We start from the raw sequence: 13,640 nt of genomic DNA, 5'->3' as shown, positions 1-13,640 counted from the left end.
AGTTTCTTCGTAGTGTTGATGATCTTTACAATTTGGTATGTTTTTGCAGTGGCTAGTACTGGTTTTTCCTTTCCATGTTTAGTGCTTCCTTCGGTGGTTCTTGTAAGGCAGGCCTGGTGGTAACAAATCTCTCAGCCTTTGCTTGTGTGTAAAGGATTTTATTTCTCCTTCACTTATGAAGCTTAGTTTGGCTGGATATGAAATTCTGGGTTGAAAATTCTTCTCTTTAAGAATGTTGAATATCGGCCCCCACTCTCTTCTGGCTTGTGGGGTTTCTGCAGAGAGACCTGCTGTTAAGTCTGATGGGCTTCCCTTTGTAACTTGACTTTACTCACTGGTTGCCCTTAACATTTTTTCCTTCATTTCAACTTTGGCGAATCTGGCAATTATGTGTCTTGGGGTTGCTCTTCTCGAGGAGTATCTTTGTGGTGTTCTCTTTATTTCCTGAATTTGAATGTTGGCCTGTCTTGCTAGGTTGGGGACGTTCTCCTGGATAATATCCTGAAGAGTGTTTTCTAACTTGGTTCCATTCTCCCTGTCACTTTCAGGTACACCAATAAAACGTTAAGTTTGGTCTTTTCACATAATCCCATATTTCTTGGAGGCTTTCTTCATTCCTTTCCATTCTTTTTTCTCTAATCTTGTCTTCACGGTTTATTTCATTAAGTTGATCTTCAATCTCTGATATCCTTGCTTCCTTTTGATCAAATCGATTATTGATACTTGTGTATGCTTCACAAAGTTCTCATGCTGTGTCTTGCAGCTCCATCAGGTCATTTATGTTCTCTCTAAACTGGTTATTCTAGTTAGCAATTCCTCTAACCTTTTTTCAAGGTTCTTAGCTTCCTTGCATTGGGTTAGAACATGCTCCTTTAGCTCAATGGAGTTTGTTATTATTCTGAAGCCTACTTCTGTCAATTTGTGAAACTCATTCTCTGTCCAGTTTTGTTCTTTTGCTGGCAAGGAGTTGTGATCCTTTGTGCGAGAAGAAGCGCTCTGGTTTTTGGAATTTTCAGCCTTTTTGCACTGGTTTTTCCTCATCTTCGTGGATTTATCTACTATTGGTCTTTGATGTTGGTGACCTTCAGATGGGGTTTCTGTGTGGACGTCCTTTTTGTTGATGTTGATGCTATTCCTTTCTGTTTGTTAGTTTTCCTTCTAACAGTCATGCCCCTCTGCTGCAGGTCTGCTGGAGTTTGCTGGGCATCCACTACCTGTTTTCCTGGCTATCAACAGCAGAGGCTGCAGAACAGCAAAGATTGCTGCCTGTTCCTTCCTCTGGAAGCTTCAACCTAGAGGGGCACTCACCAAATGCCAGCCGGAGTTCTCCTATATGAGGTGTCTGTCAACCGTTGCTGGGAGATGTCTCCCAGTCAGGAGACACGGGGATCAGGGACCCACTTGAGGAGACAGTCTGTCCCTTAGCAGAGCTCAAGGGCTGTGTTGGGAGATCCACCACTCTCTTCAGAGCCGGGAGGCAGGAACATTTAAGCCTGCTGAAGCTGCACCTACAGCTGCCCCTTCCCCCAGGTGCTATGTCCCTGGGAGATGCGGAGTTTTATCTATACGCCCCCTGACTGAGGCCGCTGCCTTTCTTTCAGAGATGTCCTGCCCAGAGAGGAGGAATCTAGAGAAGCAGTCTGGCTACAGCAGCTTTGCTGAGCTGCGGTGGGCTCTGCCCAGTTTGAACTTGTGGGAGATTTTGTTTACACTGTGAGGGGAAAACCACCTATTCGCGCCTCGGTAAAGGCAGATGCCCCTCCCCCCACAAGCTCGAGCATCCCAGGTCTACTTCAGACTGCTGTACTGGCAGCAAGAATTTCAACCCTGTGTATCTTAGCTTGCTGGGCTCTGTGGGGCTGGGATCCTCTGCGCTAGACCACTTGGCTTGCTGGCTTCAGCCCCCTTTCCAGAGGAGTGAACGGTTCTGTCTCACTGGTGTTCCAGGCCCCACTGGGATATGAAAAAAACTCCTACAGCTAGCTTGGTGTCTGCCCAACGGCCACCCACTTTTGTGCTTGAAACCCAGGGCCCTGGTGGCGTAGGCACTGGAGGGAATCTCCTGGTGTGTGGGGTTGCGAAGACCATGGGAAAAGCGTAGTATCTGGGCCAGAGTACACTGTTCCTCCCAGCACAGTCCCTCACGGCTTCCCCTGGCTAGGGGAGGGAGTTCCCTGACCCCTTGCACTTCCCAGGTGAGGCAACGCCACACCCTGCTTCTGCTCACCCTCCGTGGGCTGCACCCACTGTCTAGTCCCAGTGAGATGAGCCAGGTACCTCAGGTGGAAATGTAGAAATCACCCACCTTCTGTGCTAATCTCACTGGGAGCTGCAGACCAGAGCTGCTGCTATTCAGGCATCTTGCTAGCCACCCCACCACACACTTCTTTAGTGCAGGACAACCCCAGAGAGAGAGGCTACCCCAGGTGGGAGCCCGCTCTTCCCTATCTCCTGAAGTCTCTGAAATTAAATGTTTGCAAAGCATTATGGAGAAAGCTCAAAAAATATTCAAATTCACCTTAAGGTCACTTGGAATAAAACCATTTCCACAGTATAGAAACACAGACTTTTTTATCATTATTTATCCAATCAACAAATATTTTCTGTCTTAACACTCTCTTTAGTTTCAACAAACTCTTCAACCTTTAGTCTCTATCCTTATATAATATCATTTATTAAGCACCTACTATATGACCAGTCCTATGTTCTATATACATCATCCTTAATCCTACCATCCATGAAAGCAAGGTAGTACCGCTATTCACATTTTACAGATGAGGAAACTTAGCCTCAGAAAAGCCCTAAGGAACTTGACAAGGCCACACAGCTAATAGATAGCAGAGAAAAAAGTGAAGCCTTCCCCTGTCTCTCGTAAGCAGGTCTCATCTCTCTTTGTGGGTCTCTCTTTACACCAAACCTTTATCTCTGCCCACATCACCATGCTGCCTCTCAGACATGAAAATGTTGCCAGTCCTACTCCCACAGAAGAAGTCAACAACTGTACAGAGGATTATCCAAGTAAACCCATATTCCAAATCTAGAACTAGTCACAGTTTGAAACAAAATAAGGTTTATTCTCAGAGCAACATTCACAGCAGGAAAAAAAAAAGCCATCCTTTCCTGTAGGCAAACTAGACCTGACATATGTCCCTCACCCTACACCAGCACCACCACTATCTAGCTCTTGGCTGCCATTCCTCACGGCCCCCTGCTTTACTCAGAAACTATACAAAACAGCAGAGAGACAGAGAAGGGAGACGCTGTCTGTAATCTACCACCTGTCTTCCCATCAGGAAACTCCTGAAGTAACTACTGTCTGTAGTAGAGAAGAACAAAAAAAGGCGAGGGATAATGTATGTGTTGAGTCCATAATGCATGTGTGTATGTACTGAGAGAAAAAAGTTAAATGAAGCATAGTAGACAGAATAAAGTCATCTCAACTCTCACTATCCCAATTCCACTCCCTCCTTCCCATATCCTAGTTCCTTACCTCCCCTAAAGCTCTCATTCCACTGATCATGTATCAGGGTCCAGAAGACTCCATTCTGCAGGGATCCCAGCTCCAAGCCACAGAAACCATTAATGATTTACAGGTGGGGGAATTCTTGCTTCTGCTGCTTCACAGGTATAAGAAGGGGAGAACCTGGCCAGGTGCAGTGGCTCATGCCTGTAATCCCAACACTTTGGGAGGCCAAGGCGGGCGCATCACCTGAGGTCAGGAGTTTGAGACCAGCCTAAACAACATGGAGAAACCCTGTCTCCACTAAAAATACAAAATTAGCTGGGTGTGGTGGCACATGCCTATAATTCCAGCTACTTGGGAGGCTGAGGCAGAAGAATCGCTTGAACCCAGGAGGTGGAGGTTGTGATGAGCAGAGATCGCGCCATTGCACTCCAGCCTGGGCAACAAGAGTGAAACTCAGTCTCAAAAAAAATAAAAAAAAAAAAAAAAGAAGAGGAGGACCAATCACCACATCTGCTACTAGTTCCAAATTAAAACTCTGCATTTTCCCAGAGTTATCATTATAATGAGTATTTGGAGAATTCTAAGATATTACTAATACTGCCCTTACATGACATTTGGAGCTGGATGATAAAATAGAAAATAAAATGAATAAAAAATACAGCCCTTATATATGTGATAGATTAATATATTACAAGCTTTTGTGAGACTGATCTGAGATCCTACACAGGATCTATAACATGATGGTTTCTAAGCAAAAGTGTTCCAAGCTCCAAACAACTGATTAACAAAAGAACTTTTAGAAATCAAATTGTTGTATGTAGGGCACTAAGACTACTAGCTCCAATCTCTGGAGCCGAGATTTCTTTTTTTTTTTTTTCAGAGACAGGGTCTCACTCTGTCACCCAAGGTAGAGTACAATGACACAACCATAGCTCACTGTAACCTTAAATTCCTGGGCTCAAGCAATCCTCCCACCTCAGCTGCCTAAGTAGCTAGGACTACAAGTGTGTACCACCACGCCCAGCTAATTTTTTTTTTTTTTTTTAGAGATGTGGTCTCCCTATATTGCCCAGGCTGGTCTCAAACTCCTGGGCTCAAGCAATCCTCCTGCCTCGGCTTTCCAAAGTGCAAGGATTACAGGCATGAGCCACTGCACCAGGCCAATATTTATTTCTTATCCTTTTTTAGAAATGACAGAAAATCCTAAATGACCAGCATATAGTCTGCTACACGACTGCACTAATACTCTTGTTATCTAAGTGCACATTTTAAGAAATACTCTATTAATCTGTAGTAAACTAGAAATGGTCTTTTCAGTAACATTTGTGATGTTAAAGAGCGCATGTTTACCTTTCCTTCTGAGAAATCACATATCCATCTAGGAATCTGAGGTTTAGGCACCAGCTGACGATGTACGGCCGATAGTCAAATCCTGGGATGGATGGTGTTGCCATCACACAAGGATTGTTCATAATCGACAACTGTTCCAATTCAGTTAAGGATGCCAAAAAAGAGATCTGGAACAAAAGATATCTTTGTTGAACAAAAGGACTATTCAGTGTCAAGCACAAGGTTTCCACTGATTACACATCTTTGGCAGCATTTGAGAATGTGATAATTTCCCTCTTGTTCTGAAAAGTGACAAGTGTCCATTGACTTCCAAAGTTTCAACAATATAGCCATCTGTCCCTGCTGCACAAAATCCCCTGGCAAGTATCAGCACTGTTTCCTAGCAGAAATAACCCTATTTTGAAAACATCACAGCAGCCAGGAAAGGTGGACAGGGAGTCCTATAAACCCTTATAACGTAGATGTCCCTCTACTACCAATCGCCTCCCAGTGGAATGATAATTACAGCTTTACAAAGGAAATTAGACCTTAATGACCCACTGACACTAAGGAAAAGTGGAAAGAAAAATAACAATCATATAGAGCCAAGCGTTTCATCTGAATGGCAGTTTCTTCCAAGATGCTCACAGTCTAAAAGTAAGCTCACAACCCTCTCCTGTGTCTTTCCTAGGATTTCCAGCTTCCTGAATCTCACAAAATACCCTCAAATTTTACCTCATTTAAGTCTCGGATTTCATTTTCTGCCAAAGAAAGTATAGCAAGACTTCTGGGTAGGTAAGCAGGTGCCATTCTAAGAGAGGTGATGATGTTTCCATGTAAAAGCAGGGTCTTGAAAGTAAAAACAGTATGAATTACAAATGAAAAGATTACAAATAAATTGGCCTATTGTGACAATACCAAAATGGTACATATAAGAATAAAGGAATCTACTTTATTATATTTCTCATCACACACAAATCAAAGACTGTTAATGCTACAAGGGTCCTTGATGATCTTCTGGTCCAACTCTCTGTTTTCATACCAACATCCTAAGCTCATGATATTTTAAAGACTTGTCCAAAAACACATGCTTGGCATAGCAACTAGGCATGCTGTGAGATTTAAGTTATGAGACACTGAGCAATTTCTAACACACTTTTTCATTTTCTTTTAAAATATCAAAATAGAGGCCATGTGTGGTGGCTCATGCCTGTAATCCCAGCATTTTGGGAGGTCAAGGAGGGAAGATTGCTTGAGCCCAGGAGTTTGAGACCGGCCTGGGCAACATAGTGAGACCTGGTCTCTACTAAAAATCAAAAAATTAGCCAGGCATGATGGGGTGCACCTGTAGTTCCAGCTACTGGGGAGGCTGAGGTAGGGGGATCACTTGAGCCCAGGAGGTCGAGGCTATAGTAAGCCATGACTGCACCACTGCACTCGAGCCTGGGTGACAGCAAGACTCTGATGTCTCAAATTAAAAAAAAAAAAAAAAAAGTCATTAAAACAACCACATATAAAGCAAATTTTCCAAAAAAGAGAGTGATAACCTACATCCATAATTGCAACTGTATTCTCTAGGTAACTAAGAAATAAAGGGAGGTAGAATGTGTTACTTGCAGATAAAGCTGACTCACATTAAGTCAGCAGCAACCAAGAATAAACCCAAAACTGAACACCCAGGATTCTGATCAGATAAATAGGCTTATTCTGATCAGATAAATAGGCTTCTATTCCAGCAAAAAAAAAAAAAAAAAAAAAAAAAAAAAAAAAAAATTCAATCATCTTTGGTTCATTTGAATTCTCTTAGCATCTATTAGGACAGCATCTGACTACATCAAATTGTTTAGAATAATTATTGCTAAAAATGATTTCTGCTAAAGATCTGGGAAAAAGTGAACTAAGATACTGCTTCTAGGGCTTAATGAACATATCTGATGGTAATAATATCCAATGAGGCAACAATATTTAAAATGTTCTACATGTTTTTCAAGACTGTGATTTCAACTGTTACTTATTTGACTGCATGATACATTCCCCTCCATAAAAAGTGCTACATGCTACATGTTTTTTTCTAAGTGAAATTAATTTTGACAATTAGCTAATACCTATTACTTTAAAAACAGCAATTCTGAATGTCAAAAAAAAAAAAAAAAAAATCCAGACTTGGGACCCGGCGCAGTGGCTCATGCCTGTAATCCCAACACTTTGGGAGGCCGAGGTGGGTGGATCACAAGGTCAGGAGTTCGAGACCAGCCTGGCCAACATGATGAAATGCCATCTCTACTAAAAATACAAAAATTAGCTGGGCGTGGTGGCATGCACCTGTAGTCCCAGCTACTCAGGAGGCTGAGGCAGGAGAATCGCTTGAACCTGGGAGGCAGAGGTTGCAGTGAGCCGAGATTGCGCCACTGCACTCCAGCCTGGGCAAGAGAGCAAAACTCCATCTCAAAAAAAACAAAACAAAACAAAAAAACAGACTCGGCCAGTTCGGTGGCTCATGCCTGTAATCCTAGCACTTTGAGAGACTGAGGCAGGAGGACTGCTAGAGTCCAGGAGTTTGAGACCAGTCTAGACAACATAGTAAGATCTCATCTCTGGCCAGGTGCAGTGGCTCACGCTTGTAATCCCAACACTTTGCGAGGCCAAGGCAGGAGGATCATGTGAGGTCAGGAGTTCAAAATCAGCCTGGCCAACGTGGTGAAACCCTGTCTCTACTAAAAATACAAAAAATTAGCCAGGTGTGGTGGTGGGCGCCTATAATCCCAGCTACTCGGGACGCTGAGGCAGAAGTATCACTTGAACACAGGAGGCAGAGGTTGCAGTGAGCCAAGATTGCACCACTGCAACCACTGCTTGGGTTGCAGTGAGCCAAGATTGCACCACTGCTTGGGTGACAGAGCAGAACTCTATCTAAAAAAAAAAAGAAAAGAAAAAGATCTCATCTCTACAAACACTCAAAAAATTAGCTGGGTGTGGTGATGTACACATGCCTATGGTCCTAGCTACTTGGGAGGCTGAGGTGAGAGGATCACTTGAGCCTGAGAGGTCGAGTGAGATTGTACTACTACACTCCAGCCTGGGTGACAGAGCAAGACTCTGTCTCAAAAAAAAATAAAGACAGACTCAAATTCAGGAATGATTAATCTCAACCTCACCAAAGATTATGTACTATATAATAACTGAAGTTACTAGCATTGGTTGGTTGGGCATAGAGGGAATTCCATCATGTTCAGAGAATGGTAAATAAAGTTAACCTTAACTACAATGACCAGTTTCACATCAAATAAATGAGTTATATAACTAACAACAAAAAGTTTCATACTTAATTTCTGGTATTCTAATATAATTCCTTTTTTTTTTTTGAGACTGAGTCTCACTCTATTGCCCAGGCTAGAGTGCAGTGACCCAATCTCGGGTCACTGCAACCTCCACCTCCTGGGTTCAACCAATCCTGCTTTAGCTGAGTAGTTGGGACTACAGGCTCGCACCACTATGCCCCACTAATTTTTGGTATTTTTAGTAGAGATGGGGCTTTGCCATGTTGCCCAGGCTGGTCTTGAACTTCGAGCTCAAGCCATCCACTCGCCTCAGCCTCTCAAAGTGCTGGGATTACAGGCATGACCCACCATGCCCAGCCCATAAGTCTTATCATAAAGAAAGCAATCTGCTCATACAAAGCAGGCTAATTTTAGGTCAATAAGATTACTTTCTCTTGGTATTTTGCTATAAAACTTCACAAATGACAAAGAAAACATACTTACTTTCAGGGATACCAATTTAGATAGATCACCTATCTGGGATATATTATTGTCTGATAAATCGAGATGCTGTAGAGCTGTGCAGCTATTGATCTGTTCCATGGCCTATCACAAGAAAAGCATCACACTATTTAATGAAAACAAAATCAAAAAATAAAATTATTCCCTAGTTCTTTGCAGCTGAAAGAGTGTCTTGCCTCCTCTTATTATTAGAAGCAGAGTAGAAGAACTTAGCAAGAGAAAAGGGGCAGTACTAACAGAATTTAGTAGATTGTCAGGTTGTAAACGTACACTTTCATTATCTCTCTATGAGTAGAGGGCTACCAAGTAATTCATACCATCCAAGATCTTTACAGCTTGAAAAAACCATAGTAATGGCCAGGCGCTATGGCTCACACCTGTAATCCCAGCACTTTGGGAGGCCGAGGTGGGTGGACAGCCTGAGGTCAGGAGTTCGAGACCAGCCTGGCCAACATGGCGAAACCCTGTCTCTACTAAAAAAATACTAAAAATTAGCCAGGCATGGTGGGCAGGCGCCTGTAATCCCAGTTACTCTTGAGGCTGAGGCAGGAGAATCGCTTAAACCCAGGAGGCAGAGGTTGCAGTGAGCCAAGATCGTGCCACTGCACTCCAGCCTGGGCAATAAGAGCAAAACTCCATCAAAAAAAAAAAAACAAAAGAAACCATAGTAATAATATATGACAGCTGGTGGCATAGAATAGAGTTTACAAGTTTAGATTAAAACCAAACAGCCTGGATTTACATTCTGGCCCTGCAACTTCCTAGCTGTGTGACCTTGAGCAAGTTACTTCTCTGTGCTTCAGTTCCTTCACCTTTATAACACGCATAATGTCTATATCTACTTCGCAGGCTACCATGAGATTGAATAAGTTAATACAGATAAATGTTTAGAACAGTAGCTCAGATACATTAATGGCTCAATAAAAGGCAGCTATTGGTAATCTAGTCCTCTCAGCTAGCATGCCAAAAAATAAGATGCAGAAATATGTATTAATTTACCCAAAATTACACAGTTACTAAGTAGTGGAAGTAGGACTAGAATTCAGATCTCCTAACTTTTAAAACTGTATATTCTCCCTTATAGCATTAAACATTTACCTAAAGCTTAATTCAGCATGATATAGTCTCCCTCCTAAACACTCTATGGTTTGATCTACTTTTTTCTAAGTACAATATAGATTCTTTGTTCAAATTTAAAAGAATATTATGTCATATTATATGTTTCAAAATGAGATTTATTTTTAGTTTATTTTAACAGAGATTATCCCTAGAGAGTGGGAGTGGGTACTTTCACTTTTTAATTTGACTTATTTCTACATTGCTTGAATTTTTTTTATGCAGAATAGTTTTGTAAACAAAAAAGAAACCATTCACCTTAAGATTATTTCCTGCCAAATTCAGCCATTCCAGATGTACTAGTTCCTTTAGCCCTTCCACACAGCCAATGCTATTATGAGGCAAATTTAATACACGAAGCAACGTCAGCTTGGCCACACCCATCATCCGAACCAGCCGATTATTAGCTACTGATAACTGTAAAAAGGAAACATATTGTTATTTTTAGGAATAACATATATAAAATATTTCACATTAAAGTAATTTAAAAGGTTTAGACAGCCAAACACTCTCAAACAAACTCCTTTTGTACCTTTCACATATATTGTCTAAATATTCTACAGTATGACTATCAGTTTTTTGTTATTGTTCCTGGGCAATAGAAAATACAGATAAAGCTGAGCGATCAGACCTCCTCCAACTACTAAGACATTTTTAACACAGCAACAACTTGAGAATGTAAGTTCCACAAGAATAGTGCTGTTAAACTCTCAGTCAAAACTTAATACAGTGCTAGACATATAAGAGGGACTCAGTAACCATTTCTTGAATGAAGGAATGAATGAACTCTTTACCCCCATCATGAGGTAAAAGGTTACCTAGTAACACAGTATTTTGCAAAATAAAATGCTTCCTTTTCTTAACAATGCTTTTTTTTTCTAATCTACTCTCAATGTAGTACATGTATGTTCATCTTCAGAAGAAACTGTCATGTAAAAATTTAAGGCAACAATGACTGCTTGCTAGGCCTGCACAGTTACTTTTTGTCAGGTTATTTTATTGTTTTGTTTAATAATAAATTGATCCTATGTAACCATTTCCCAGATTGCAATACCTACCTGTATTAATCGTTTGCATTTCTCCAGATTTTCCAATTTAATAATCTGATTTTTATCCAGAATCAAAGTGTGAATATCAGCTTCACAGGGTAAATTTGGACCTAATTTCTGTAGTCCCTGTCCTGACCAATTGACCACTGATCCTTGAAAAGAAACGGAAATGTTAGAAAACACAAATAAAACAAAACATGTACAACAGCTAAGCATAGGGCTGGAATTATAAAATCTCTATACCATTCCAAGTTAAAGAACAGTAGAGCATAATAAATATCAACATTGTAAAATTAAAGCAATCTTGAGTTCTAAATCACCAGATTGAATTACTCATTTTTCTTCAGAAATCTCAAATTAAAACTAGATGTGTGATATTCTCCTCAAGTTGCTAAGATATACTTTGTAAATTTTCACGTTTAAATATGGACGATTACTTCCATTTGTTGTGCCTACGTAATGATACTATTGTTTAAATGTTACTAAACTTCTGACTGCGATCCACCAGCTTACAGCCTAACTACCAATATATCTTAAAGTGCCCAAACTGTGATTTTGAAAATCAAAGTATAGTTCAACTAATTCTCCCATAAAATAGGATAATATACCCATTTCGCTAGCTTGATATGAGAATTAAAAGAGAAACCATATGAATAGTACTTAGCCCCGTTCCTGCCACCGGGCACCCAATAAGGCACTTTAGTATAACATAGACGTTCAAACCCTGGCTCCACCAATTAATCATTGTGGTATATTAGGCAAATTATTGATTTCTTTTGGGCTCACTTTTCTACTCTGTAAAGTGGGGATAATACCTGCCTTATAAATGTAGTTCTACAGAGAAAATGAGATAATGTAAAAAAAAAAAAAAAAGGACTGAGAACGTCGCCTAGGTCATACAAAGTGCTCTGTAAATGTTAACTGCTATTAACAGTTAAGTAGCCCTGGTGGGCTTGAGAGGTGTGGTTTAAGAAAAGCCGATCTCCAAAGAGGGCGGGGCCAGAGAAACGGCCAATTTCAAATTTACACCCAGATTAGGACTACTGCAGGAAATAATTATGCCAGATTGCTCTCCTGGAGGATTTCAACGTTTTCCCGTTGTCTAATGGCTCTTAGCATGTGAGGAGTCGTGAGCCCCTCTGAAAAATTGATGAAAGGGGTGTGCTGTCTCAGAAAAGTGCACAGCCTTTGTACACAATTCCAAGGGGTCGACAGAGAGGTCTGAGAACCATCCACCAACTCTTCCCCCAAGAATTTACGGCTCCCAGAAAATGCACTCCTGGTCTAAGCCATGAAGACGGGCCTCGAACCCTGGGCCCTGTCCCCGATTTAGAGGACTGACTGCTGCCAAGCCTCGGAGCTGTAACCAAAACAAAAGCAGCTCGAGTCCGGCGCCCCAAAGAGGTAGGTATCTTCAGGCCACAGAAGCACCCACACAGTCCTGTGCTCTACTGGGCAGCGACCAAACTCGATCCTAGGACCCGTGTGCAAGATCAAGGAGTACAGAACTGCGGGCTCTGGATCATCCCTTAGATTTTATCACGGCCACTGGCCACTGGCCACCTCCGAGGAAGGGTTCAAAGCCAGACTAGGCAGCGGTCTCTGAGGGAAGGTTTTCCTGATGGTTCCAGGAACCAAGAAGAGAGGGAGATGTGTGAAGCGAAAGAGGGAGATCCCGAACATTTCGCTTAGGCACCCATGACTCAAAGTAAATGGTTAAGAAAGGTCATCGCAGCCCGAAATCCACCGCCTCCTCAGCATCGGGAGCGCGGGAGCCAGGGCGCCGGGCGGCGCGAAGGCTTCTGGGGGCTGTAGTCCCCCGCTCGGCCCTCACCGCGACGCCGGAGAGCTGGGAACGGCAGGTGAACTACAACTCCCAGAGGGTAGCCCGCCTCCGCGACGACCACAGATCCGCATCAAAAGAACTGGTCCAGAACTGCACATCTAAACCTAGGTTTTCTGCTCTCCACTATTTAATTCAGCTCCGTGAAGTAAACCTTAGGACTCGGGGTAGGGATCGCCTTACCTTCTCCGGGAGGCAAAGCCGCGTCCACGCGCGCCACCGCCATATTTGCTGCTTGCTAATAATACCAGGCAACCGTCCTCCCGCGGCTCTGTGGAGCTTGTAGTCTGAAGGAGGGAGCCGGAAACTATAACTCCCAGGATGCACGGCTCCCAGACGGCCCAATTGGCTGCTTACGCCTAATGATGTGAAGCTGGAGTTAGAATCTGAGGGTAGTGAGCTCAGGGACCCTGGCCCACTCGCTTATTTGACAGATGAGTCAACTGCGTTATTAGATGATCATTTCACTTCCTTGTCCAGGCGTTTGCGAAATTTGACACTTTTACCATCGGGATGATTGTAAGGAAGCTACTTAATGCAGACTGCATTTTAAAACTCATTGCTGGAAGTCTCTGTGGGGGCTGCTCCATTCTTTTGATAATTGTGAATAAGTTGAAAGTTTTCATCTCCGCTATAGGAATGACCGATATTGTTGATATCATAAAAGTGGATACATTTTATTTGAAATTTTAGTTAAGTAAAAGTAAAGTATGCCGAAATAGAAACTTTTATACAGTATTTTTAAGTGATTGTTTGATTGTTCTTGAATATTTGACAAATCTTTTGACTTAGGGGTATAAGTATGAACCAAGAACTTTTCCAGGGAGTATTCAAAATAACTTTAAAATATAATCTCCAGGCCGGGCGCAGTGGCTCACGTCTGTAATCCCAGCACTTTGGGAGGTCAAGGCAGGCTGATCACCTGAGGTCGGGAATTCGAGACCCGCCTGGCCAACATGGAGAAACCCCGTCTGTAGTAAAAATACAAAAAAATTAGCCTGGCGTGGCGGCGCGTGCCTGTAATCCCAGGTACTCGGGAGGCTGAGGCAGGAGAATCG

At 42.3% G+C, this 13,640-nt stretch overlaps 1 protein-coding gene across 5 annotated transcripts in view; it reads right to left on the bottom strand.

The window, feature by feature from the left end:
• Positions 1 to 13,023, bottom strand: part of CEP97 (centrosomal protein 97) — a 46,441-nt gene extending 33,418 nt beyond the window's left edge. The window contains exons 1-6 of one of the 5 annotated variants that reach the window (XM_004036000.5): positions 12,766 to 13,023; positions 10,749 to 10,891; positions 9,949 to 10,107; positions 8,557 to 8,658; positions 5,531 to 5,644; positions 4,817 to 4,983 (exon numbers count right to left, since the gene is read on the bottom strand). In XM_004036000.5, coding sequence (XP_004036048.1) covers positions 4,817 to 4,983; positions 5,531 to 5,644; positions 8,557 to 8,658; positions 9,949 to 10,107; positions 10,749 to 10,891; positions 12,766 to 12,808 — 728 coding nt within the window. In that variant the 5' untranslated portion in view covers positions 12,809 to 13,023. Of the gene's footprint in view, positions 1 to 4,816; positions 4,984 to 5,530; positions 5,645 to 8,556; positions 8,681 to 9,948; positions 10,108 to 10,748; positions 10,892 to 12,765 lie in introns of those variants that run through there. The other 4 variants (XM_004036001.5, XM_063703986.1, XM_063703985.1 and 1 more) reach the window with 4 other exon arrangements.
• Positions 13,024 to 13,640: the final 617 nt, after the last annotated feature.

Source organism: Gorilla gorilla, chromosome 2 (assembly GCF_029281585.2).
Source record: "Gorilla gorilla gorilla isolate KB3781 chromosome 2, NHGRI_mGorGor1-v2.1_pri, whole genome shotgun sequence".
In the NCBI taxonomy this organism is placed as follows: Eukaryota; Metazoa; Chordata; class Mammalia; order Primates; family Hominidae; genus Gorilla; species Gorilla gorilla.
The sequence above is the reverse complement of the archived record's forward strand: the minus strand, read 5'-3'. Positions and strand labels throughout refer to the sequence as shown.